This window comes from Caretta caretta, chromosome 1, assembly GCF_965140235.1.
Source record: "Caretta caretta isolate rCarCar2 chromosome 1, rCarCar1.hap1, whole genome shotgun sequence".
Taxonomy (NCBI): Eukaryota; Metazoa; Chordata; order Testudines; family Cheloniidae; genus Caretta; species Caretta caretta.
The window spans coordinates 151,811,770-151,838,016 of NC_134206.1; the positions used below are offsets into that span (position 1 = coordinate 151,811,770).

The following is a 26,247-nucleotide window of genomic DNA, read 5'->3' on the forward strand; positions in this document are numbered from 1 at the left end:
TCTCACTCAACTGTATATGAGGCCAGCACTAGTGAAGCACATGCTAAATTTCCAAAAAACTGTAATAGAAGCTCCCAGGTGAAGTATCCTATTCATTCTGAGAGTCCATTTTCCTGCCTCAACATTCCACATGGCGAGTGTTGAACAGGTGCTGCGCTACAATACCCTCCCCGCATCTCTGCTCCCTCCGTCCCCAGTTCCACAACCCTTTCTGCTCAGCTTTAAAAGCCACAAAAGATCTCTTGGTGGTTTTTATTCACTAAGTCCAAATCTTCCCTGAATAGTATTAGAAAACCTTCTCTGTGACTGGAAAGGAAAGAGGTGGTCCTCTGGTCCTGCCCCAATCCTCAGCCATCTCCTGCCTATTGGCATGCAGGAAGCCACTGGTTCTGCTACCTGGGAGTCCTATGTATCCACAAAGGGTACAGGACTTGCCTCTAATAGAGTACAGACAATTTACCATTCTAGACACATTATATGGGGAGAGATACCTATGCCTATGTACATTGCTTAACATTTTGCATTATGAAAAATTCTTGTGACTTTCTAAAGATCTTAGACCTCCATTGTTTAGAGCATGAGGGCAGAATCAGGGTTCCACAGGCTACTGTAAATCTGGCATTTCCTTACTCACAAGCACTTGATGATGCAACCTAAATAGCTTTCTTTTAACAAATACAATATTTGTATATTAATAGAAAATTTATATTAAATAATACATATACGCCTAATTAAAGCCAGGGTTAAAATGTCATTTTGGCTAAAACCTAACTTTCTTCGAGTATTCACATGTTTGGAATACTGAGATTTCTAAGCTCCAGACACAGAACTCCTTTACAAGATACTCATGTTAGCAAGATTTACAAAAATTGCAATAATTAATTTTACATACGGAAACAGGCTTATCTCAATCCACTTGTAAAATATACTGAGTGAAAAGAGTGAAAAACAAAAGTATTAAATTATTTAATAGTAAGAAATAATTAAATCTTTCTTCATGAAATGTATAATAAATCATGCACTAAAGTAAAAAGAATTCCTTCCTATGGAAACGTCAACTATAGTAATAACAAGCTAAATCCTATTAGATATAGAAGCAATTTCTTATTGCCAAATGAAAGTTAATAAGTAGGAACTATGACAATATTCTTACTATGTTATTTTCACACCATCATTTGCATCCTCTTTGACAAAGATACATATATCCTAACATTCCACAACTTTACCTTGTATGTCAACTTGTTCTTGGTATAATTGGGCACCATTAGGACCTTCTGAGTAATTTGTCTCACTTGACAGTCTATCACGATATGATCCAGTGCAAGAGGTTTCCTCCCTATTCCCTTAAGGCCAAAGATGTGTTCAGTGCCATCTGTTTCATTTTGCAGAATAAGCTTGCCCTGTGACAAAGAAAAAAACGAGGACATTTCAGCACTGCGTGAGTCTTGCATGGCTGCCAGACAAACTCCCTTAACCTAATTAATCTTGAGTCCAGGTAGTGAAACAAGCTTTCAGGGAGGTGTTGTCTGTTTACTCTCCAGCATATATGTAAACACTTCTGCTGAATTAATGAAGACAAACTTCAGGAAGAATGACTTTTATTTCTAATTTTCCTATATTACAGAGTTCCTATATTACAGAGCGTATATTGATTATACACTTGTTTACTTCTACTCATCAAACAAATATACCTTCCAAGAAAATATTTTCTGAACCATTACTATTCCTAAATAACATGAAAAACTGGAAGAGAAAGGTACTTCTTTGTTCCAGCAGTATCCATCCAACAGAATCCTGTGCAGGAGGTAGCTCTTGGTACTAAACTTTTCTGAATCAATTTTATTTACTATACACAAGAAAGAGACAACAGTAACTCTTTCTTTTATCTGTTATATGAATCCTCATACACAATAAATTACAAATAAAATTTGCCTATGTCATTTTTGTATCTTGGACTTCAACATTATTGCTGGTTTTCACAGAATAACTTTGCCTAGTAGCTTTGCCCACTGCATTGATCAGAATAATAGAATTCTATTAACATTTTGGGAAACTACAAAATGAGAACTCAGATCATTAATATCCACCCTCAAAACCTATGAATTTTATTCCGTCTTTGAATGATAACTGCAGCAACACATTTATGGATGAAACTAAAACAGTGAAATCTTAAAACCATTAAGTAACAAGGCTGAAGCTGACCTGTTTGCAACTCATTATTGTTTGGCTATTTAAATTCTGATCAGATTTAAATCAATGGCCTAGGAGGAAGAAACTTTGCATCTTGCTAAAATTGACTGTTGGTGGAATTTGGCCCCAAAGGGAATGATTTTGTCAGACTGTTTAAAAAAAAATGAAGATTCTTCTGAAAACCATCAACTTATTTAATGATACAGTCTGGAAGGTTTGGGAAGAATTCCTGTGGATTATAATTTTAAAAGAAAGACGAAGAAAATGCAATCAGCATCTGAACTATCTACTGAACTCCAGCATCCACAGCTTTCTTTCATAAGCTAACTCCATTTTGGGGATCCTCATTCTGGTAGGAAAGATAAAGAGCAGATGCATCAATACTACACTAACAGAGAATGAGAATTTTAAGAGTATTGAGAGAACAGGGACCTGCTGGGGAAGTCTCCATAATAATGAGGACCTGGGGGGAAATCCTGGCCCCATTCAAATCAATGACAAAGTTCCCATTGACTTCAGTGGAGCCAGGATTTCACCACTAGAGTACAGACAAGGCTATTACACTAGTCCAGGATGGAGAGAAAGGACCACGCTAAAAACTGACAAAATCTGCCCTCTGGGTGGGAGTACATAGGTTTTGTGTGGGTGACCTACCTCTTGATATTTTGCTGTGAGACTGAGATTCCAAAGAACTGGTGTTTCATGCCTGACCAGTTGTGTGTAGGGATCTACATGTGATACACATCTGCTGAGTATGTGCAAACACACTAAATGCTTTATACCTACATAAATAGAATTTGGATATGTGATGATATTATATATGTATATATATGTGATGCAATATCACATATCCAAATTCTATTCTTATGTACACTGAAGTAACTCCTCTGAAGCTAGTGAAGTTGCAACAGTGTAACAGAGTGAGCTATGGCTATCCACACACATAGATTAAATACTCCAAACAAAAATATTGTGCAGTATCTGTGCCTAACAAATAAATAATAAATGATTAATAATATTAGTGTAACATTAAGAATGAGAAACCAAACACTCAGAAGTTAGAAAATATAGAGTTAAACACGAATACTCAACCCTTAAATCTAACCCTTCATGCATATCCTTTAAAATGTGGCTTCTCTTTACATCCTATATTATTTTTCAAATATAATATATAATTCAAACATACAAAAAGCTTATTGAAAATAATTAATAATTGCTAAGAATAAAATATATCCAACTCCAACTCTCATGAAGCAGGAAATATAGAGTACAACCACACAATGATCTTAACTCTGTTGTCTGTGTAATGACAAAAAGAAAAGGAGGACTTGTGGCACCTTAGAGACTAACAAATTTATTTGAGCATAAGCTTTCGTGAGCTGTAGCCACAAGTACTCCTTTTCTTTTTGCGAATACAGACTAACACGCCTGCAACTCTGAAACCTGTGTAATGACAGTGTTCCCAGGGAATAATTCCATATTCCCTAGCTTGGGTTGTTTTAGTTTAGATGAGGTTTGTCTTTAGGACTGTTAACTCTTTTAGGAGGGTTTGTATTTTTATTACTGGATTTGTGAACTACATTATACTGATGTTAGTAAGGAATCTGAATAGGTTATTGTAGTTTGTAGAAAGTAATTATTTTGTGTTAGGCAAAAGAGTGGTACTGTAAATTTGTGTTTTTGTATGGCATGCCAAACACCAGAGTAGCTCAGTACAAACTACTTCCTGTTAAAAGCTGAAACAGCCCTTGCCCTGGTATGTACCTCATAATATCCAGAATGGCAACTACCATTGGCACAGAGTGCCTGGGAATCCACCCCAATGTGAGCAATGACATACCTATCAATGGAAATTAATGAATGAACTAATATAACATCCATTCCTATAGAATCCCCATGACATATATGTGCAATAAGGGATACTCAGTGTTATTAAAGAACCTTAAAATTGGCATTTCCTGAATTTACTGATTAAATAAAGGCTGGAATGCACTGTACATATTTGTAATTAGTGTTTGCAATTTGTATAGAATACCTAATAATTTTAATAAAATTCGGTGGGCAGAGAGAGAGGGTAGGACCACGAGAAAAGAAAAATTGACCATACAAATATTAGCCTAAGCTCCCCTGAAGGCAGCTTATTTCATGTACATCCTCAGGAAAAAGTCTTGCCCTGAATAACCCTGATTCAGAAAACCTTGTAAGCAGATGCTTAATATTAAACACCTGCTTAAGGGGTTTCCTGGAGTGTAGGCACAGTTTTATGCGTAGCAGCACTTCGTATAAAGGCTGAAAGTCTCTTTTCTCTTACCAGAGTTACACACTCAGCAATGGGCTTAAACATGAGAGGATACTGTGTTGTTTCACCTGGACCCACATATATGAGAGGAGGGCCATAAAAACAATGTCCCTCTAGGATTGCTTGAAGTTTCCAGTCCTGATTAGACATATTACTCTGGGGGGAAAAAAACAGATGTCATCTAAATGGTACTTTTAAAGTTACAACATACATTTACCTGCAATTGCAGCTACATTTAACTTTCTTGCCATTAATTCTTAGAATGGACACCAAATCAGATCACAATCTTTATTTTTTCAAAAGTGCCAACTCAGAGCAGATTTTAGGAAAATAAAGATTATATTTTTAAAATTTTAAATGTATTCAACCCTAAGTTCAATAATGCTGGCACTATAGGTACTAGTAGGAATGCTCTAAAAATTCATGTATTATGTACTCGTACTATAAAATAAGTTTGATTGTACTTATAATTATGGGCTCAATCTAACCATATGCACTCAGATACTGACTCTGCTAAACACTAAACTGTTTAGCAGACAGACTGTCCTGTGGCAGAACCCAAAGCATGAAAGAAAAACCAGCAGTTATGTGTTGACAAGTTGGAGCCTTACTGGGAGATGAAGAGTTCATGCAAATACGTTTTTCTCTCATGCTCCACAACATCAGAATCTCATCCTCTTTAAAACCAGCACACCCTTTATCCAACAACACACAAAAGAAACTCCAGTTCTAGGGGCAGGCCGCATAGACAGGCTGAGCTGCTGCTCGGCAGCCCAGGCAGCAGTCCCAGGGCAGCAGAAGCAGCCGCTGCTCCGGCAGCTCCCTGCAGCTGGTGCCACTAGCCATGGCCGCCCTCCCAGCAGTGGCCCCCCGGGATGCCCACACCAGTAGCGCCACCCCCTACCCCCCAAAATTTAGTCAGGGGTATTTATAGTATAAGTCATGGACAGGTCATGGGCTGTGAATTTTTGTTTATTTCCCATGACCTGTCCATAACTTTTACTAAAAATACCCATGACTAAATCGTAGCCTTACATATTATTTACAACCTCACATTTCTCTTAAATAATTATTTTTAAAAACAATTTCTTTTTTGTGGGGAAAAATACATTACTATGATCTGTACGATATTTAATTCTGCTATCATGCTCCTTAATTCAGATTTCTGCTTTCCTTCCATTGCCAGAAATCTTACATGTAGTATTCATACTACTCATACCAATCTTTTCTTCACTACTTGCAATATCCTATATATTAAGAAGTGTCAGTCACAGAAGAAAAATCATTAGGAATAACAGACTCAGTAGTTATTTAGGTGGATCGAAAACAATCAGTAACTCTTTTCCCTAAACAAGTTTTATGTTTACATACCATTTAGACTTTGGGCAACAAGATAAAATCAGTATTTCAGTACTTTTGTGGGTTCTATGATACATATATGTTCATTTTAATTTAAAAGGCTGAATCCAATAATCCTGAATCTTGATTTAACCTTCTAATTATAAAATGGACTTACTATCGGTAGGTCCTGAATCACGGCCTGATAGGCTGGTGTTACAAATTCAAGCTCAGCCTCAGTACTGTCTGTATTCACCACACACTCAATCAAGTAGACCCGGATATCATAGGAAGATTGCAGCAGAATCTGGCAGGGATAGCGACCAGGATATTGTGGAGTAAATTTTATAGGAAGTTCAACTGCTGTATCTTTATCTTAAAAAAATAAAAAAAGTATAATTATGTAAAGCGTACCAAAAATATTTCACACACAAACATCTGGAGAGACATATGCAGTTTGTATAAGGAGATTCTTTCTACAGTACACACATCACACAAGTAACTCTGGAATCACAGAAGTCTTTTCACTTATACATAGTCAAAATAAATTTTTCTAGAGAGAAACTTTTGAATATATTTAAGCTTCCAAATAACATTATTTTGTATAATTTCTTGTTCTGCGTAGAGAAAATATATTAAAAGATCTATTTACTTATTATATTTAGAAAAGTTTATTGCGTATGCATCTTTTTCCAGATACCATATACATAGTGACTACCACTTAAAAACATTTGTCAACAATTATTATGCAGTGGTATCTGACACAGACTCAGACTTTAAACCCATAAGTGACCATCATGATAATCTAATCTGACACTGCAGGCCACAGAACCTCACCCACCCACTCCTGTAATAGACCCATCACCTCTGTCTAAGTTACTGAAGTCCTCAAATCATGTTTAAAGACTTTGAGTTACAGAGAATCCACCATTTACACTAGTTTAAACCTTCAAGTGACCCGTGCCCCATGCTGCAGAGGAAGGCAAAAAAATCCTACAGTCTCTACCAATCTGAACCAGGGGAAAATTCCTTCCCGATCCCAAATATGGTGATCAGTTAGACCGTGAGCATGTGGGCAAGACCCTCCAGCCAGACACCTGGGAAAGAATTCTCTGGAGTAACTCAGAGCTCTCCCCATCTAGTGTCCCATCAGCGGCTCTTGGAGATATTTACTACCAGCAGTCGCAGGTGGCTACATGCCATTGTAAGCAGTTTCATCATATCATTCTCTCCATAAACTTATTAAGACCATTTTTAAAGCCAGTCAGGACATAACTCAGTATAGAAAATAACTATAATATTGCAGATACCATTGACCATAACACTCCCCCTGTGATCTACACATCTCTCTGTGATCCAGGGCAAAGGGTCAGCCTCCCCGTGAACTCTGCAGAGGGCCCAGTGCAGAAGAGGAGGGGAAGACATGTGAGGCAAGATAGTGGCTGTGAGCAGAAAGAGGTACTGTTATTCCCAGGAGCATCCCCCCACAAGCCCTTCAGGGAATTCGCAAAAAGTGAATGCAGCTTGCAGCGACAATAGCTTCTCTGTGGTTCCCTTTATGCTGAAGAACCCACCTTCATGAGGACTTCCAAGGGTAGCTACCAATGCAGAAAGACCTACATGGAATATAGAGTAGTGCAGAGGCACAGAACTTTAATACAGCTGGAACTGAGATCCACAGGGTTTGAAGACACCATCATCCAGTTTGTTCCACAAGGGAGGACATATCCCACCTACCTCAGCTAAGAGCTTGGAAAAGAACTCATACAATGTTTTCCTCCTCCACTCTCCCCTCCACTGGGTTATTTTGTAGAAAGGAGGCAATCAGGCTTAATGTGTGACGTTATTTTCAAATGATATTTTAATGGCAACTATTGTGTTTTAAAAATGCAATCAATCTTCATTTACAATGCTGCTCTATTTCACAAATGATATTGCCCACTTATTCAATTCTCACCTCTCTGAAAATTGTACAGCAAACCAATACTTCCCTGTTGCTTTACTGTGTTCCAAAAAGTTGATACTTCTCTTGTCTGTTCCCTCCATTATTTCATAAAAATAGCTCAAGTTCAAAGGATGAATAATATAGCATTACATTATGAGTCTTTCAACATTACTAGGCTATCAAAAAGATTATAAATTGTACCTCAGGTTCAATCTTCTCTGAAATAAATTAGCTTGTTCTCTCATAAAGACAAGATTAATGACCTACTAATTTATGAATTATTACCCTTTTTCTGTTTTGTCACTAAGTTATTATTCCCAACGGCTATCTTCCACAAAAATGTCCCAGGTTTATCAGTCATGCAAGTAATAAAACTCCCTTTCTTATACCTGATTCATAAATATATTTCCTGCAAATTTTACTGTAACCCTATCTGATCAGTCAATTTGTAGGAGTACATAGAGGATATCCAAACCAATATACATATCTAAATCATTAGTGATATATTTTAAGTACTTGCAGTACTTCAAGGTAAGATGGAATTGTGACATTGCACTCCAAATGTTTTATGAAAATATGCTTTGGATGTGAATATAATGTAACTGAAATATGCTTTATGCAAAAGGTCTCTTGTAAGGTATCATCACAAAGCTTATAATCTACTGAGTGTGTTCATCCTATTTGTATGCATATGACATTCTTGTAACTGAAGCTAGAAATATAAAGTATAACTCTGAGGTCCTATTGTAATTATGCAAAGTGTGGGCCATTAATGGTGGTTTAGAATCTTGATGGCTCCCATTAACCAGAACAATTAACTGTAGATGGCTTTGTTTACTTGCAAGCCTTCCTGTGAGTCAGGCCCAGAAGAATGGAGGCTGGGGTCTCACAGGACATGTGACTATATCACATGATACTGGAATCCATCTTAAATCTGGTACTTTCCCATCCATTTAGAAGGAGGAGTGGGGACCCAGAGAGACAAAAGATTCCCATCTGGTGCCAAAGCTATAAAAGGGGGTGGAATAGAACAAAGAGGGGTGCCAGTCATGAGAAAACCCCTATTTCTACCTAAGATGTCTGCTGGAACTAAAAAGGACTGTACCAGAGGAAAGGATTTGGAGTCTAGTCTGTGAAAGCAGCTTATTGGAACATCTCTGAGGGTAAGATTTTACCTGTAATTAGTTTCTTAATGTATTAGGCTTAGACTTGCGTGTTTTTGCTTTATTTTGCTTGATGACTTACTTTTTTCTGTCTGTTATTACTTGAAACCACTTATATCCTACTTTTTATACTTAATAAAATCACTTTGGTTTATTAATTAACCCAGAGTAAGTGATTAATACCTGGGGGGGCAAACAGCTGTGCATATCTCTCTATCAGTGTTATAGAGGATGGACAATGCATGAGTTTACCCTGTATAAGCTTTATATAGAGTAAAGCAGATTTATTTGGGGTTTGGATCCCATTGGGAACTGGGTGTCTGGGTGCTGGGGATAGGTGACCTGCTGAGTAGTTTTTGGTTAAAATCTGCAGCTTTGGGGGCACGGACCAGACCTGGGTCTGTGTTGTATCAGGCTTGCATGTCTGGCTCAACAAGGCAGGGCTCTGGAGTCCCAAGCTTTGGCAGGGAAAACAGGCTCAGAGGTAATCTCAGCATGACAGGTGACAGTCCCAAGCAGGTCTCTGTGACCGAACTCGTCACAGGAATGTCTGTCCTCATATAGTCCAGTTATTGTCAATATACTGTAGTATATTTTGCATGATGTGGAAGCTCCAAAATGTTTTGTAGTAATAAGAGGAATTTTAAAATGTTATGTACTATAGAAGCTTATTATTGGGGTAAATACTGCTCCCCCTATTGTACCCCTATGATCATTTAGAGTCCACTCCTGACTAACCAGAACAGATTCAGTTCTATTACAGTGGGGAGGACAGTTTATCACATCCTCCATAAGGTTCTATAGCCCCCATGTGCCACTTATATGTGCTGCAACTGCAACTGGGGATTAATTCCTCCCTTCATAAGCCCTATGGAAATGCATTCTGCTAACACAGGCTGTGAGCTGGGAAGATTATTTCCTATATTATTTTTAGTCAGGACATTCAAGTGTTTCACAAGACACTCAAGCTCAATAATATTAGGATAAAATCTAGTAAATTAACAACTAAAATTCTTCATTTTAAATGTTAATTTAATATAGAGGTGCATGAGTAGCCAATCACTAAACCAATTGTCCCCCAAAATTTTTGTCCACATCCCTCCCTTACCTGGTCTGCGCCCCTCCAGGAGCCACAGTTGGGAGCCGGGACTGGGAGCAGGGCCAGCGCTGCCACTGGGGCCTCAGCCAGGAGCGAGGCTGCGGTCAGGGCCAGGGGCTGTGGCAAGGTGTGGGCCTACAATCAGGGCCAGGAGCCATGTTTGGGAGCAGAGCTGTGTCCGGGAGTGGGGATGGGAGCCGGTGGCCGAGGCTGGGGCCAGGGCTGAGGTCAGAGTGGAGATGGGGGCAGAGCAGGGTTGGGTGGTGTTCCCTCTGTCCCCCATGGGGGCTGGCCTGCCCCCCCTCGAATGTTCCTCCGCACCCTCCTGGGGGGGGGCGTGCCCCATAGTTTGGGGACCACTGCACTAGACCCATCTATGGTTGTTGCATTTTGTATACCCTAAAGGTGAAATGCATGCCTTATGGATATTACATTTATTTTTTATAAAAAAGAATCTCTTCCCAATATTTACAATATTTGGTTTGGGCAGTGCTTTTATAAAATATTCATTTCACATGCATAAAGCAAATATTTAAGTTCAGGAATAGGTAATCTGAATAACTATGATCAATGAAACGAAAGCAAGGAAATGTGTAATGTTTATTTCATATGGTCAAGTACTTTACTCCCTAGAAAATGATTTAAGTGAGACTGAATCGTCAAGTTAAATCAATTACAACAAATACTTTCTAAAAATCTTCCGAGATAAATGCAGGTTGTTCCCTTCTTCAGAATGCCACTTTTAATGCATGCAGTAAGGTAATCAGGATTTAAGATTTTCTCAAACCAAAATGTTTTTCTTCTTTTTCTGTCTCTCGCACTACAGTAAGCACAAAGGCTTTTGCAAAGATTAGATTAGGAATGAATTCACCGACTTGCTGAAAATCATCGACAGGGTCGCAACAGTGGCAACCAGGGCAGCAGTTGAGAGCACATGTAGGAAAGTGGGGATGGTGGACAACAGACAGGCCAACTCCTCACATCAGGACCTGCACCATGATTCCCTAGAGGTGAATGATGGCCCCAAGCTTCTCCCTGGACCCAATGAGAAGCAGAAAATACCAGCAATAGTGGGTGTGATTTCTCCAGAGGAGGATTTTTCCTTTGCAGGGATTGTGTGCATGGGTTGTGGAGGACAGGATAGCAGGATGCTCTGAGGGCTCCCCAATCCCTGATGGCTGTGAGAAGACAGAAGAGAACAGGGTAGAGGAGATGGGGATTTTCCCCTGTAGTTTGGGGGCCCAAATGGAAAACCCTGACTAAATTTGAAATTTGTGGCACTCCCACCACACAGAAAAGGTTTAACATATTTTTATGAAGGGACTGACTGCCCAGAGTGATTTTATGGGGGAGGAGGGTGTGTGGTATTCTGCACTAGTAACTTCGAGAATTATAGATGCTTTTGTAAATCAAGTCAAATTGCCTTCACCAATTTCTTGAAAAAGTCAAAGGACTCTCCTTTAACATGTGTATAATTACACATGGATTTCATCATATATTGATTTCATTATGGCAAATTTACTTTAAATATGTTCTCTGCTTGCCATTCTGTGTGTGTGTGTGTATATATAGTAATTTCTAAAAAAAATTTCAACATCATGTTTTATAGCCATAAAACATGGACAAAGGGCATTTTCATTTTATCTAGATATAATTTTACAAGATGCATAATGGATAGTTCTCTGAAAACATCCACTCAATGTTCAGCACTAATCAAAAAAGCTAACAGAACGTTGGGAATCGTTTGGAAAGGGATAGGATATTTTCTGTCTTATTAGCTATTGCCTCTATATAAATCCATGGTATACCCACATCTTGAAAACGGCACGCAGATCTGGTCGCTCCATTTCAAATAAAAGATATAATGGAATTGGAAAAGTTACAGAAAAGGGTAACAAAAATTATTAGGGGTATGGAACAGTTTCCATATGAGGAGAGGTTAATAAGACTGGGACTTTTCAGCTTGGAAAAGAGACGACTAAGTGGGGATATGATTGAAGTCTGTAAAATCATGACTGGTGTAGAGAAAGTAAATAAGGAAGTGTTATTTACTCCTTCTCATAACACAAGAACTAGGGGTCATCCAATGAAATGAATAGGCAGCAGGTTTAAAACAAACAAAAGGAAGTATTTCGTCACACAATGCACAGTCAAGCTGTGGAACTCTTTGCCAGAGGATGTTGTGAAGGCCAAGACTATAACAGGGTTCAAAAAAGAACTAGACAAGTTCATGGAGGATAGGTCCATCAATGGCTATTAGCCAGGATGGGCGGGGATGGTATCCCTAGCCTCTGTTTGCCAGAAGCTGGGAATGGGTGACAGGGAATGGACCACTTGATAATTACTCGTTCTGTTTATTCCCTCTGATGCACCTGGCATTTGCCACTGTTGGAAGACCCCTGTGGTCTGACCCAGTATGGTCATTCTGATGTTTTTAAAAGTGTTTACATTTAGTACTTATGAAACGTTGCTGGAATAATCTCTGCTTAGTCCCATGACAAGGATAGACAAACAAGAGCAATAACAGCTTCTCTTCGCTGCTGCACTTATGCCACACTGTGATCTAGTGGGATCACCTCTAAAGGTAGCAGTCTCCAGGTTCAGTCAATCCCTTCTGTACTACGAACAACGATATCAATGTGATGTGGTTCTCTTTCCACTAGGAATTAGAAGACCATCAATTCATTTAATAAAAGAGACCAAATAGAAATCAGATTGGGGGTCGAGGGGAGAGAGAAGAATGGGAGAGGTTTCAGTCCTGCATTCTGCAAGCTCTTACATAGTGCAAACTGGTGCAAATGGTTGTTGTGCTCGAGTATAGTAATGGACTTCCTCGTGTGGGCTTAAATAAGCTTAAGAACATTAGTGCCCATAGTTTCAAGAGCTCAACACCCAACAGCTTACACTTATGAACCTACAAAAGCAGTCAGATTTTCAGAAGTTCTCATTTCAATTGGAGCTGCTGAGCGCTGAGAGCTTTTGAAAGGCTGGCCACTTCATTTAGGTGCTTAAATGGGAGCTGAGTCCTTTTGAAACTCTGGCCACAACTGTACTCAGATCTGTTGAAAATCTGATGCTAGGTATAGTCCTTTTGGCACTAAGCAGAATTAAGTCTCAAGTCTCTTGCACTTTTGATCTTATTTTCAAGTGAGAAGGGTAAAAATGAGATGGGGCAGTGGGTCAAGATGGGTATTTCTAAGGAGATGAGCTTAAGAGCAATCCTTATCACATACATGAGGATTTTAGCCATGCTTTTTCTTCTTACACCTGCTACTGGTCAGAGACCAACAGTAACCAATGAGTAGCCTTCTGTCTTTCATGGCATTACCTCTGCCAAACCCTATGGCAGAAGACTAGCAAGCATGGCTTCATCACGCAGAAACTTCTTTTTGGAACAATCTCTCAAAAACCAGGGGGAAGTGGGTATGAGCTTTAGCATGGTTTCAATCTGTAAGACAACTTCCATTCTACAATTTCTAGGACAAGAGAAAGAAAAAGAGAAGGCGGCATATAAAACTGCTTTGAGGTCCTCTCATTTTCCTTCAAAGGTTATGGGAAGCAGAGTCTTTTACAATTATTTCCAGAATGTTGGGACTAAAGAAAATCAACTCTCATCCCTAATAGCTATATATTGCTTTAATTGGTTCTGAGGTCTGTGCAGCAAGTCAGGCATCAAGCCCAGATGTCTACATTGGAATTTTATAGGTTCAAAACCCAAGCCTCACAAGCCTCAGCTCTCTCCCGTTAGCATACAATGGCTACACAGGAGCCTTACAATGCTGCAGTTACGGTACAGTAAGTGTAGACATAGCTTTAGTTGTAAGCTCCAGACTGTCCATTAGAGGGGCAATACACCCCATTATACTGGTACTACAATAAAAATATTACATTATATATCAAAAATATTCTGAGAATTTTGCAAATTTTCCACGCAGCATGAGTTTTACCCAATCTAATTACACTAGTAGCAGGGTACACTCTTTGTTTCTCAAACTGAATATTGACAGAACCTTAATCATAAAGATTAATTAGTGAGCAACACAATCCATTAGTTCTATATCCTTCTTAATCCTTTGAAACTGACAGTATAAAAGAACATTCTGAACACTTCTTTATATGTACAGCCAGTGTCATGATATGCTGAATCTGGTGCACCATAGAACTAATTGCATGGAAATCAGCATTATTATCTAAGTAAACTGTCAGCTTTGTTAATATCAGAGCAAAAAAACCAAAACTATAGTTTTCCTTAGTGGCCAGCTTTAAAAATCACTGTTCAGTAATTTAGGTCCAAAGTTTGATTTATTTTTCTTCAAATTATAATTCAAAATGATCTTACATTGTTTTATGACTGACCGTATAAATGTTTGCCCTAATGCAGCAGACTCAACCATCAGGTATGAATTAATTAACAAACCATTTTCAAAGTTCCACTGACAGCACTGATGCTGGTGGTATACAAATAAAGAATTGAACAAAGTAGAATTATGATGATTGGTGCTCACGTAGTTAAAAAAATTGCTAAATGAAAAAGGGCAAACAGCATGAATAATGCTTTAAGCTTTTCTGAGGTTATACCCAATGGAAAGTATCTCTTTAAAAAAACAAACAAAAAAAACCCCCCAACCTTTTAAAAAAAGCACTTATGCACACAGAAACCAGGGACTAAATTAAACAGTTTAGCATTAAAACACTCAAGATCTGCATGGACTCTTACGGAAATCCTGCTGAGCTGGGCTGAGAACAGCAATTATATATCCATCTAATCAAAATATTATCTTTATCTTGCTCAAGTGCAAATCTAATTTTAGAACAAAGTAGTGGGAAAGTCTTCAGAAAACCTATGCTGTTTGCAAATGATTTTCCTTTCTTAAATAAAATGTATTTGTTACTGTATTTATCTTATAAAATCCATTGATAAAATGTAATTGTTTAATCAGAACCAAGAGATCACTTGACAAAAGTTTTGGAAAGAAAGTACTTTTTTTTTCTCTAAACTGATTTAAAATTCTAAGTGGTACTGAAACTGTTCAGATGATAACTATGTTACTAACTTGTAATCGGAGCTTTTCAAATTAGCCTTTTCCACAATGTCCCTATTTGTGGTGTGTGAGCACCATACCTCAGAAACTCTGGAGCCACTGAGGTATTATAAATTCAAATGGAAGCCAGGAGCTACAGCACTAAGATAGTACAGCACAATGGTTCTCCCTAAAATTACATTTCTATTCAATATTTGTAATTCTGCCTACAAAGAAATTTGAAAATAAGAGGGTAACATTCTCAATATATCCAAGACACTAACTGGGATTTCTCCACTTACATGTGAATAAACTGATTTTCTCCTTCATAAGTCATTCAACACAGATTTCCACTTTTAGGAAATGGGAAAAACATTAATCTGCAAAGGAAAGAGCTGTGGACTGGAGAAAGTGATATTGGAGTGGCAATCTCACAAACTATGTATTTTACATCGGTGGGTAGAAGTTAATAATACTTCGAAAATATGTGCACAAAATTAGAACGTCACAACAAAGTGAAAAAGTGGGTTCTTGAGTTATTGGTCCTAATAGAGTGACAAGAGGAACCAGGGAGTTGACACAAGGCCCCTGAAATATAAGAAGGAAGAGTAGAGAATTAATACAGAAAATACAGTCCTCCAAATGTGTCACTGATGTTCTTAATAGAGGCTCTTCGAGTAATCAGGTCAAGGAAAAGAGTTCAGAACCAATACTAAAGAATGCAGTAAACACTTGAGTAGATATCAGTACTGACGGAACCAAATAAGAGTGTTCAGTCTATCATTTTTTTGCATTGAAACAAATGAATGTAATGTTACTGATGATAGCTTAAAAGCAGACAGTGCCAAAAGACTAGACAAATGCCAGCTAGTAATTTCGGTAGTAAACAAGGTCACAGCTTTCTTCAGCTTCCACAGCTTTGGAACTTATGACTGAGGGACTGAAGTGCTCTCTCAACACACACACAAAAAACCCCCTAACACTGTTTTAGCATCAGTTTAAGATTTTTACACAAAGACAGAGAAAACTGAGTATATTAACTGTAAAAAACATTTATCAGAAGAGAGGTGATAACTTCAAATACTTTTCACAGTATTTCTACAGAAAACTTTTTAATCCATTCACTGGAAAAATAAAATCAAACCTCTTTTATTGGACATTCTTTAAAAATATAACAGCAGGCATCCTATATTGTCAAATCTTGTCAGGAGAAGCTATAGAACTCTTTTATTAGTTTTTGATACAGAACCTAAATTAGGTATCAAGATGTAATACAATGCCTTTCATTTTAAGAACACTTTTTCAGTGCACTATATTTCAGTGCACAGATGCACTTCCATCTCCTTCTGGACAATTTTAATGCTGAAATAGTTCACACGAACATTTTTTTTTATATCTCTGTAGTTCAAAATGTAAAATGCTTTTTCTTCCATTTGCCTAGTTGGGTTTTTATTTCCAATTTTACAAAAGACTCTAGACAAAGATACAAAACATTCAATCAGACGCGTGAGTAGAAGTGCAGAGGACTTGGAGCACATCTGACTTAGGTAAGCAAGTCCACCACAGTGTAGGCGGTGAATGAGAGGTGTGTGCTGTGGTGTGAGGCTATTGTGTTTTGGGGGTTATTCTGCATGCCGATTGTGTTGTGTGTGGTGGTTGTGTTGATTTGGATGTAGGGGTTGTAGGCGGATGGATCTAATCACCAGCCTGGGACAAAAATCCATGTCTGGTTCCATTTGTATTCTTTTCCCCAGAGCTCAGTTTATTCTTTAAAACACACACAAAGGGAAATATGAAACAACCACCACCAAAGCTCAGTTCTTAACTGAAACTGTGGGGCCCTCTAGCAGATATGGGGGCTGGACCTTCCCCAGCCTAGTGGCGTCTGTGGGGCCTGCTTGCCCTCTCACAGCCTTCTGCTGCAGCCACAGGAGAGTGTATTCCTCATGGAACTGATGTGCTCATTTATATACTCCAGCTGAGAGTCAGACCCAGTCAATGTCAGCTGTTGAGCAGGGTGAGCTGATTCCCAGTACCTGCCTGCTGGGCTTCCCTCCAGCACAGGACCAGCGGCTCTCTGGCCCACCTAGCTCTTAAAGAGACAGACTGCCCTATTACATGGAGTTGCAGTCGGAGATTTGCGTTGATTTATGCAGGTGATGAACAAGGGCAGCTATGAGGGTGAGGGGCTATGGGTGTTTGCAGTTACTGTGTGTGCTGGTCACAGGCCACAGAGCCAAGAGGGACACCTGGACCATAGCCTCACCGCTTTTTGGCCAGGCCAAACTTAAGTGGCACTGCAAACCCATGTGTCAGGTTTCAATGTCACACACTCAGATTTGGCCTGGCTGCATGGAGAGGTGACAGGGCCAAATCTGAGTGAGTGACATGAAACCCTAGTGCACCAGATCCCAACGCCACTCAGGTTCCCGGCCAAAAGGTATCCAGCCATAGCCTGGGTGCCCCTCCAGTTCTACAGACTATGTGACCAATGCACACGATAACCCCAAACACTCAAATTTGGAGGGAGGGGGTTTAGGGAATCATGGGCCAGGGGTCAGGCTGCTCGGGGCATAGGGGGGCCCTAGAGGAAAAGTCGAAGGTCAGGCAGAAAAAGGAGAGCAAATCTATGATCCATCCACTTTAAGTGGCACTCCCCACTCCTGGCTGGTTATGTTGTGGGGATAGTTGTATAGATTAGCGTCAGAGGGGTTGTGCTGGGAGAATTGTGCTGATTTGTGTAGGTGGCAACTTGGCCAAGTAATCCACCATCTGTCCTGTCTCTCCAGGGCCGGCTCCAGGCATCAGCGTTCCAAGCAGGTGCTTGGGGCGGCAGTTAGAAAGGGGCGGCAGCGTTTCCGCAGCGGTGGCAATTCAGCAGCAGCTCCTCTGTCCCGTGGGCCGTGGCGGCAGTTTCTCCCTTTTGCTGTCCGCAGCAGCAGTTTTTTTAACTGCTTGAGGTGGCAAAAACTGTAGAGCTGGCCCTATGTCTCTCCCATACACTCAGTGAAATGGTTGCATCCCCGTTATCTGTAGTGTAAGGGTGATCATTGGCTGAGTTACCTCTGATGTCACAATGGTCTTGGACTCTTGGCGTGACACAGACAGACATGTAACTGTAGTTTTATACCGCAAGCTGTAATTGGTAAAGTCAAAATGGTTGAGAACTTAAAAACTGGATGGTAACAGACTACAAATCCCGATGATGACTCAACCTGGTGATATTCTGAACAAAAAGAGCTCTCAATCATGCTTGCAGCTGTTTCCATCACTTCATACTGACTCATACTGACACTCATACTGACTTAGGCTTCAGCGTGACATACTAAATGATATTCTCCGAGTTTTATATAGATACTACCAAACAGTATCTAACCTTACCCCGTTGCTATCCTTTGCTTATTTCACGTGACCCTGTACTTTAAATGTGGCACCTATTCCATGGAATGCAAAAGGATCTTGTCTGTGCTAGGATTGCACCTTCAAGTTCTTTGAAGGTAAGTGACTGTGTTCAAGAAAGTTTGGACCAAAATGGAACAAAAACATGCTCTGTGCAGCATTTGTTTAGTATGCTAAAGTACCTGTGATCCATTAAATATCAAAATATATCCATCTCTACGTATCAAGCTTTTGTGCACATTTCTACTTCAATTGCTTGAAGCCACTGCCAGTATTATGTTCCAGTACCTACGGACCCTGTCCCTTCCACTTGAAGGAGTACCTTGGTGAATTGCCCAGACGCTATTAGTTCCGCATTCTGAGGACTCATTTAGTATTCAGGTTTCAGACAGCACTAGCATAGGTTCTGTAGCATCTAGGCTACCGCACAAATTAGTCTCTGGACTAACGATGCTCCTCTCAGAAACACGCAGATTTTATTTTATTTGGGGAAAAGTGGGTGTCAGATTTCCCTAGTGAACTGGAATAGCAGCTTTGAGTTTTTGGTAATCCTGGGCAAGATCATGAGCTGTATAGGCTGCCCCATCAGATGTAGGGACACCAATTTCCATCGAACAGACGAGCTACGTTCCTTTTTCTACCCATGCACATTATTCATTCTAGTCTTTCTTTGTAAATTCTGCATTGACTTCACCTCAACTGCACTGTATTTTTTTTTTAAATTCTCTTATAATAAATCTCTGCACAGGATTACAGAGTTTCTACTTATTTCCATGTTCTCTCCTCCTTTAGTCTCTCACTGTAAGGCAGGTTTGTCAGACGTCAAATCATTCTTATAACTCTTTTCATCAACCTTTTTGAAGTGTGGACAACAGAGCTGAACACAGTGTTCTAGTAATGGTTTCAGTAATGACATAAACAGTGGTAATATCACCTTCCTATTTCTACTCAATATTCCCATTTATACATCCAAGGATTGCATTTTCTTTCTTAGCTACCACATCGTACTTCAAGCTATAGCAGTTGATTATCCACCATGACCATTAAGTTCCTTTCAGAGATATTGCTTTACAAAATACAGACCCCTCCAGTAAGTATGATCTATATTCTTTGTTCCTAGAGACATGACCTTGCACTAGCTATATTAAAATGCATATTGTTCAAGGGATCCCAACTGACCAATCAATTCAAGTTACTCTGTCGAACTGACCCATCCTTATTACTTCATTAATTTTTGTCAACTTCAAAATTCACCAGCAATGTTTTTATATTTTCTTTTAGACCACTGGTGAAGATATTGAATAACACTGGGCCAAAAATAGATTACTGGGGGATGCCACTAGAAACATCTTCATTGGATGAAGATACCTCATGATTGTGGGTGCCCATCTTTTGCTTTGCAGAGGTGCTGAGCAAAAATAGTTCCCGCTAACTTACACTGAAGTTGTTGGTGTGCTACACCTCTGAAAATTATGCCCAAACTGAGTCTAAAGCTAGGCATCCAAAAAAGAAGGTACCTCAAAATCAGATTATTTCAGCCACTATTTATTCTCTGACCCACCCCCACTTGAGTCTCATTTACATAGTGTAGGAGTTTGGGGAAAGAAGTGAGATAAGGTCACACAATAAATCTTGGGCTCTTCAGACTTGGTCCTAAACCGCTGACTGCAGGAAACCCAGATTCTCAGAGATGTCCCTACCTAGATTCTCCTTACCTCCTCCTATTCCTCTTAGTTGAAGTTCTGTTATGTGACTTTTACTTAGAAATGCCTCAATAATTTGTTGGGGTTGTTGTTTTTTTTTGCCTAATAGATAGATCTGCAAGACCTAATCTGGTATTTGGATCTAACTTGTTTTCAAAAGAAATTCTAAAAAATAGGGCAGAGAGGATGAAGAGGAAGGCTTTGGTTAAATATTTTTGGTTAACTGTAGGATGTTGCTCACTGTAAGGAGTTGCACTCACCTCTGGCGAGCACCCCCAGCCGAGTGTGTGTGCCTGCACTCTCTATCTGTTTGTGGTGGTCTTCGCTGACTCAGCCCTCCGGCCAAGTCACACACCATCTGTCTCTGTGTTAAAAGCAAAGCAAACCCCTTCTGGGGTGCAAGTCCAACAGGGGCCTCTTTCAGTTTGTTCCTGCTCCAGAATAGGGCAGTGCTCCTTCCCTAGAGTCAGTGTCTTCGCCCTCTCAGGGCCTTTCTGGTCCCAGCTCTTCAGCTGGGCCCCTACAGTTCAGCCCCCTTCTGGGATGCCTCAAAGTCCAGGCCACTTCCCCCAGCAACTAATGTGGGGGTTGGAGGGGACCCTGGCCAGCCCACTACTCCAGATCCCAGCCCAGGGACCCAGTAGATAGCAGCTGTCGCTGTGTCCCTTTATCTAAGTTGTGCTGCTGCTCTAATTCCCTGGGCCACTTCCCCGTGGTTCCCGCACATTCTTCACCCTTAGCTCAGGGCCTTGTCCTTGTAGAGTACCAGCAGCCAGCCTGGAGCACCGTCCACTCCCCCCAGCTCTAGCAAGGAACTAAACTCGCTCTGGCCCTGCAGCTCTTCTTATATTGACCTGCTGGGCCCTGATTGACTACTTCCCACACAACTGCTCTAGGCAGCTTGGAGGACCTCTTTACTGTCCTTTTCTGGGCCAGGGTGTGGCAGGGCCATAAGGCCTCGAGCAGGGGACTCAGAGCCTAGTCCACCCATCAGACTCACCCATACCAGAGTTTAGTTTGGCACAATTTTCTTTAAAGCACAGTTTTAAGTAAAAGCTTAAAAATTGCAAAAAATGTTCTGTAATCTCACGAAAATATAAAAATTAAAGTTTTAACAAATATGTGAACCCTAAAACCTTGCAGCTCTTCTGCAACAATTCTGCTTTGCATAATTGATCTAGAAATCCTCCATTTGATATTTATTGATCGTATCTATAATACCCAGTGAGCCCTTCATTGCCTCAAAGATAGATAACAGGTTTTAAATTGTTTTAAAATGACAGATAGTAATTCTAACCGCCCCGCTCCATAATTAACATTGTATTGCTAGAGATGAACAGCAAGTATACTGAAGTTAAACTATAACTTACAGGCCCACTATTAAAATCGGCTAAAATCATTAATTCAGTCTTGGCCCTTTAAAAATCCTACTGACCTGTACAAAAAGAATCTCCTTTTTATAGGAACTCTGTGCTAGAGAATAGAATTTATCCCGCAGAGCAGGAAATCTTCTTCTGGATAAGAGATATTTGAAGGAATCAGGACTGCACACATAAAAATGTATCACAAATATGCTCTGAAAAATTATATTTCCAATTAAAAGCAATATTCTGATAATTATATTAAAAAGATACAAAAATATTATGTCTATACAATGTGGCTAATAGTTCAAGTTTTAAATGGTGATACTACCCTGAAAAGTAACTATAAAAATAGTAACTTTGCACTCCGTGGATCTATTTATGACATGTGGAGTCGCATCTATTTACGATAGCAGCCAAGATAAGTTTTTACTGCTTTTTGCATCTGCCCTGCAAGACCAACACTGCTGGGAATATACGTCAAACTCAATTCCTTCTTGTGTGTATCATCAACAGAATTGTTTACTAAATTCCAGTTAGTTACATCTGTCTACCTTATTGCCCAGGTGACACTGTCAGCTTCAAGACAAGGCAGTGGGGATACACTGGTGTCAACAATGCCATATTTGGTTTAAAAAAAAACCCAAAAAACCCCTAAAGGTTCCTTAATGGTAACTGCTGGCCATTGAGAGTTGGCCTCTGTGCATTCACCCATGAAGGACTAGCATTCCCTGGAACTGAAGTCACAAAACAGCGGGATAAGAACACCGAGGTAGAGGGAAGGGTGGGCAGGAAGTGTGACTGCACAAAGGTGACTTTCAAATTAGAACAGTCACCAGTAATTGTCCTTTTGTTCTTCTTCAAGGATCTCTGTGCTTTGCTATTTGTGAGAGAGAAGTGAGTAGTACCACCTTGATTATACAGCGTCCATTGAGACCACAGAATGCAAAATGTCCTTGACAGCATTACAAGCCTGAACCAAAGGAAGCTGAAGGCTCAGAGCACGTGGTGCCAAAGGTGATCTATAACAAGGAGTGGACATCACCAGTACCAACTGAGTCACCAGCATCAAAGTCCTGGTGTCTGAGTCTCTCCCACAGGATGGTGCCAATGGCAGGGCCAAAGCAAAAGACAGAGTTAAAGGTTTCACTCATTTAGTGGCTGATAATTTGAGTGCCAAAGTAGGTCAACAATCTGAGCCACCCATGCTAAGGCCCGTGCCTTGAGGTCCTTACTGGTGAAGCAGGCCTGAAACCTTAACTGTCTATCCTGATGTGTTCTGGTGCGAATGCCTAAAAGGCAGCATACTGTCAAGGTGTGTGAGCTTCTCCTAGATACACTGAACTGCAGACCTGTACACTGGTTTCTGAATAAAGAGCCGAACAAGTGTTGTTTTCTTGATAAGAACATAAAAACAGCCATATTGGGTCAGACCAGAGGTCCAACTAGCCCATTATCCTGTCTACTGACAGTGGACAATGCCAGGTGCTTCAGAGGGAATGAACAAGTAATCATCAAGTGATCCATCCCCTGTCAGCCATTCCCAGATTCTGGCAAACAAAGGCTAGGGATGGCATCCTTGCCCATCTTGGCTAATAGCCATTGATGGACCTATCATCCTTGAACTTATCTAGTTCTTTTCTGAACCCTGTTATACTCTTGGTTTTCTCAACGTCCTCTGGCAAAGAGTTCCACAGGTTGACTATGTGTTGTGTGAAGAAATACTTCCTTTTGTTTGTTTTAAACCTGCTGCCTTTTAATTTCATTGGGTGACCCCTAGTTCTTGTGTCATGAAGAGTAAATGACACTGATGCCATTCTTATTGATGTTAATACACAAGAAGGAAAGAACCAACCTTGAATTTAACATTCTGTTGACTTTGCAAGGCTGGCAGTTAATATCTTTTTACTTATTAACTGAACACATTTGACGTACAAATTAAGACCTAAAGACAGAGACCTAAAATACTTCCATACAGTCACTTTTCAAAGTAGACTCACGCTTTCAATAAAGCTTTATTTGACAGGAGAAATGTGAAAGAGCCCTAACCAAGTACTTCTTAATTACCTCTGTTGTCCAATATTCTGGATAAGTAAGGCAGTAAAATGTAGCTCAATTACGAGTATAGTAATGGAAATTAAGTAATCATAAAGCTCACTTGTGATGGGTTCCTAATATGATAAGGAGACATGAGAATTAATTTGCAATTTAAGAATGTATCTAGTAAGTGGAGCTCTTAAGAGTAAGTAAAAGGTGATAAACATGGGGAGGCTGCTGGTTAATCTTACACAAGGAAGTTTTTCTTTTTTTAATGTAAAACAACAAAATGCTAGAGCACATATACAGCCCATAGACCATGGAACATTACCAGGAAAACCAACAGGATCACTGATAACAGTGTACTGAAAAACAGATTTAAAGCCCCAGGAAATTACTTTGAAATAAAAGATTGCTCTGATTAAACCCAACAGCGAGCAACAATCTGAGACAACATTTAGAAGGCATACCGAGAAAAAGATAAGGCTGAGCCCAGTTCTTGAAAAAGTATGAATGCATATTTTAAAACATATACATATTTATTCAGTCAAAATATAATTACTTGAAAGTGTTACTAAAATATGTAAAACCTGTGTAACAGAATGCTGTAGATAAAAATAGTTTCTCCTTAGCATAACTGATTGATGTGGTGACGGTAAAAGAATTTTTAAAAATTATGAAGTATTTTCTACCCTCAGTGATAAATGTATGGCATGATGTAGCATCCTTTTTAATACTGCCAAATAATGATTTAAAATGCAATTCTCGTTTGGCTGGTTGTTCTGCACTTTATTGCAAACTATGGCAATGAAACAATAAAAATATCTTGTATTTCTAACTAAAATTTTAGTCTATTACAGTATATGAAAATATTCTGACATGACTGATATTTTAGACTTGGCAATTCAGTAGGTAACTGTGACAGGATGGACAAGACCCAAAGACCCACTACTGGAGGCCTCAGGGTCCAGCCACACCCATCCCAGAAAAGGAGCAGTAGACAGCTCCTCCAAGCTGCCTAGAACCGGCTGCAGGGAGCAGCCAAACAGAGCCCATATAACAGGCTCATATAACAGGAGCTGCAGGTCCAACTTGAGTTCAGTCTGCTTGCAGGGACCAGAGGAGCAAGAGGTGCTCCTGGCTGGCTACAAGAGCTAAGGCAGGTAGTTGCTGGCAGGGACCAGAGAAGTGAAGGAATAGCTTCTGGCTGGCTGCCAGGACTCAATTAAGACAGGCTACGGGGAAGTGGCTCAGGGAAATGCAGTTAGTTAAGGGACATGGTACGTGGCTGCTACTTAGAGGGTGTCCCTGGGTTGGGACCCAGAATAGCAGGTGGGCCCGGGTCCCCTCCCCAACAGCCACTGGGGAAGTGAGTGTGCCCTGAGAGAAGGGAGTGTAGACAGGCCATGGGAAGAGACTGTACACAGAACTGTTACCCCTGAGACTGACCCAGCTGGACAGCCAGGCTCAGAGGTCTAAAGGACAGGCGAAGAGCCTCCAGGGAGGAACCCCTGGGGATGCTGCTCCACACCAGAGCAAGAACCTCTGCACGTAAGCTAGCCAACTAGGGTATTGAGATACACCCTGTTGGTCAGACTGAGGACTGGAGCCCAGGGAGGGTTAGAGAGATGTTGCCAATGGAGGAATGCTGTGGCAGACACTGTTGGACTGAGAAGGGACTGAGCCCGGGGAGGGCTACAGGACATTACTGAGGGCTTTGAGATAGGTCTAGTTGAACAGCATACCTCAGAAGGGGTTTATTTTGTTTAGTTTCCACACATGGACAGAGTGTGACTCAGCCGGAGAGCTGAGTCACTAAAGACTTGCCAGACAAGCGCAGCAGCTGATGGGGGGCAACAAGAGCCAAGAAATCAAGGAAAAATTGCAGGCATGCACACACTTGACCCAAGGGGGTACTCACAAGAGGTAAGTGCCACCCCATTACAGTAACACGTTTCTTTAAGTTAACACAGAACCAGCATCCCAGTACGATGTCGAGGGCATTTTGTTGCTGTTGAAGATATTACTTTCTGGATCACTTGTAAAACTGAGTCCTGCTTTTTGGATTCAATGTAAAACTGTGATCCCGTGTACTTTTGGGGTATTAAAGATACCACCATATTTTTTGAAACAATGGGGGGTGTAAACTTGGTGCTTTTGACAAATTTCAGTGTGAATACATTTGGGGGCCTCTGGAAGCTACCATAATACAAACATTCAGTGACCACATGGCCAGTTTAGATTACAAAGAAGCCCAAAGACAATGTCCTCCTCTATCTATTACCTTATTTATTATTAGGGGCAGCATTAGGGTACCTCCCAAGTCAGGATCAGGATCTTATTAGGCTAGGTGCTGTACAAACACAGTAAGAGACTGTCCCTTCCAGAAGACCTTAAAATACAAAAGGGCAAAAACCAGTGAAGAGTAGGGAAATGATATAAACACACAAGCATTGTGATTACAATGGAAATATGAACACATTTTGTTATTTCCATGTTTACTTCTCCCCCTCCCCTTTCCTTCCCTCCCCACCGTCCTTAAAGACAGGCAACACACAATAGGTGAGGGAGAAGGATATAGACAAATATCACAACAGTTGCTAAAATAACCTTTCGCTGTCTCCGCTGGGACAAAAAGATGATTTCATATCAGGCAAGAGCTCTATTTATGATGACAATTATTCTACTAACT

The 26,247-nt window shown here is 40.2% G+C and overlaps 1 protein-coding gene across 2 annotated transcripts in view; it reads right to left on the reverse strand.

Annotated features, from left to right (window-relative positions):
* CFAP47 (cilia and flagella associated protein 47) overlaps positions 1-26,247 on the reverse strand; it is a 651,611-nt gene that overhangs the window by 309,248 nt on the left and 316,116 nt on the right. For both annotated transcript variants that reach the window (XM_048863833.2, XM_075132125.1), the window contains 3 exons: positions 6,006-6,202; positions 4,502-4,645; positions 1,227-1,400 (listed from right to left, as the gene is read on the reverse strand). In XM_048863833.2, the coding sequence (XP_048719790.2) occupies positions 1,227-1,400; positions 4,502-4,645; positions 6,006-6,202 (515 nt within the window). The remainder of the gene's footprint in view (positions 1-1,226; positions 1,401-4,501; positions 4,646-6,005; positions 6,203-26,247) is intronic.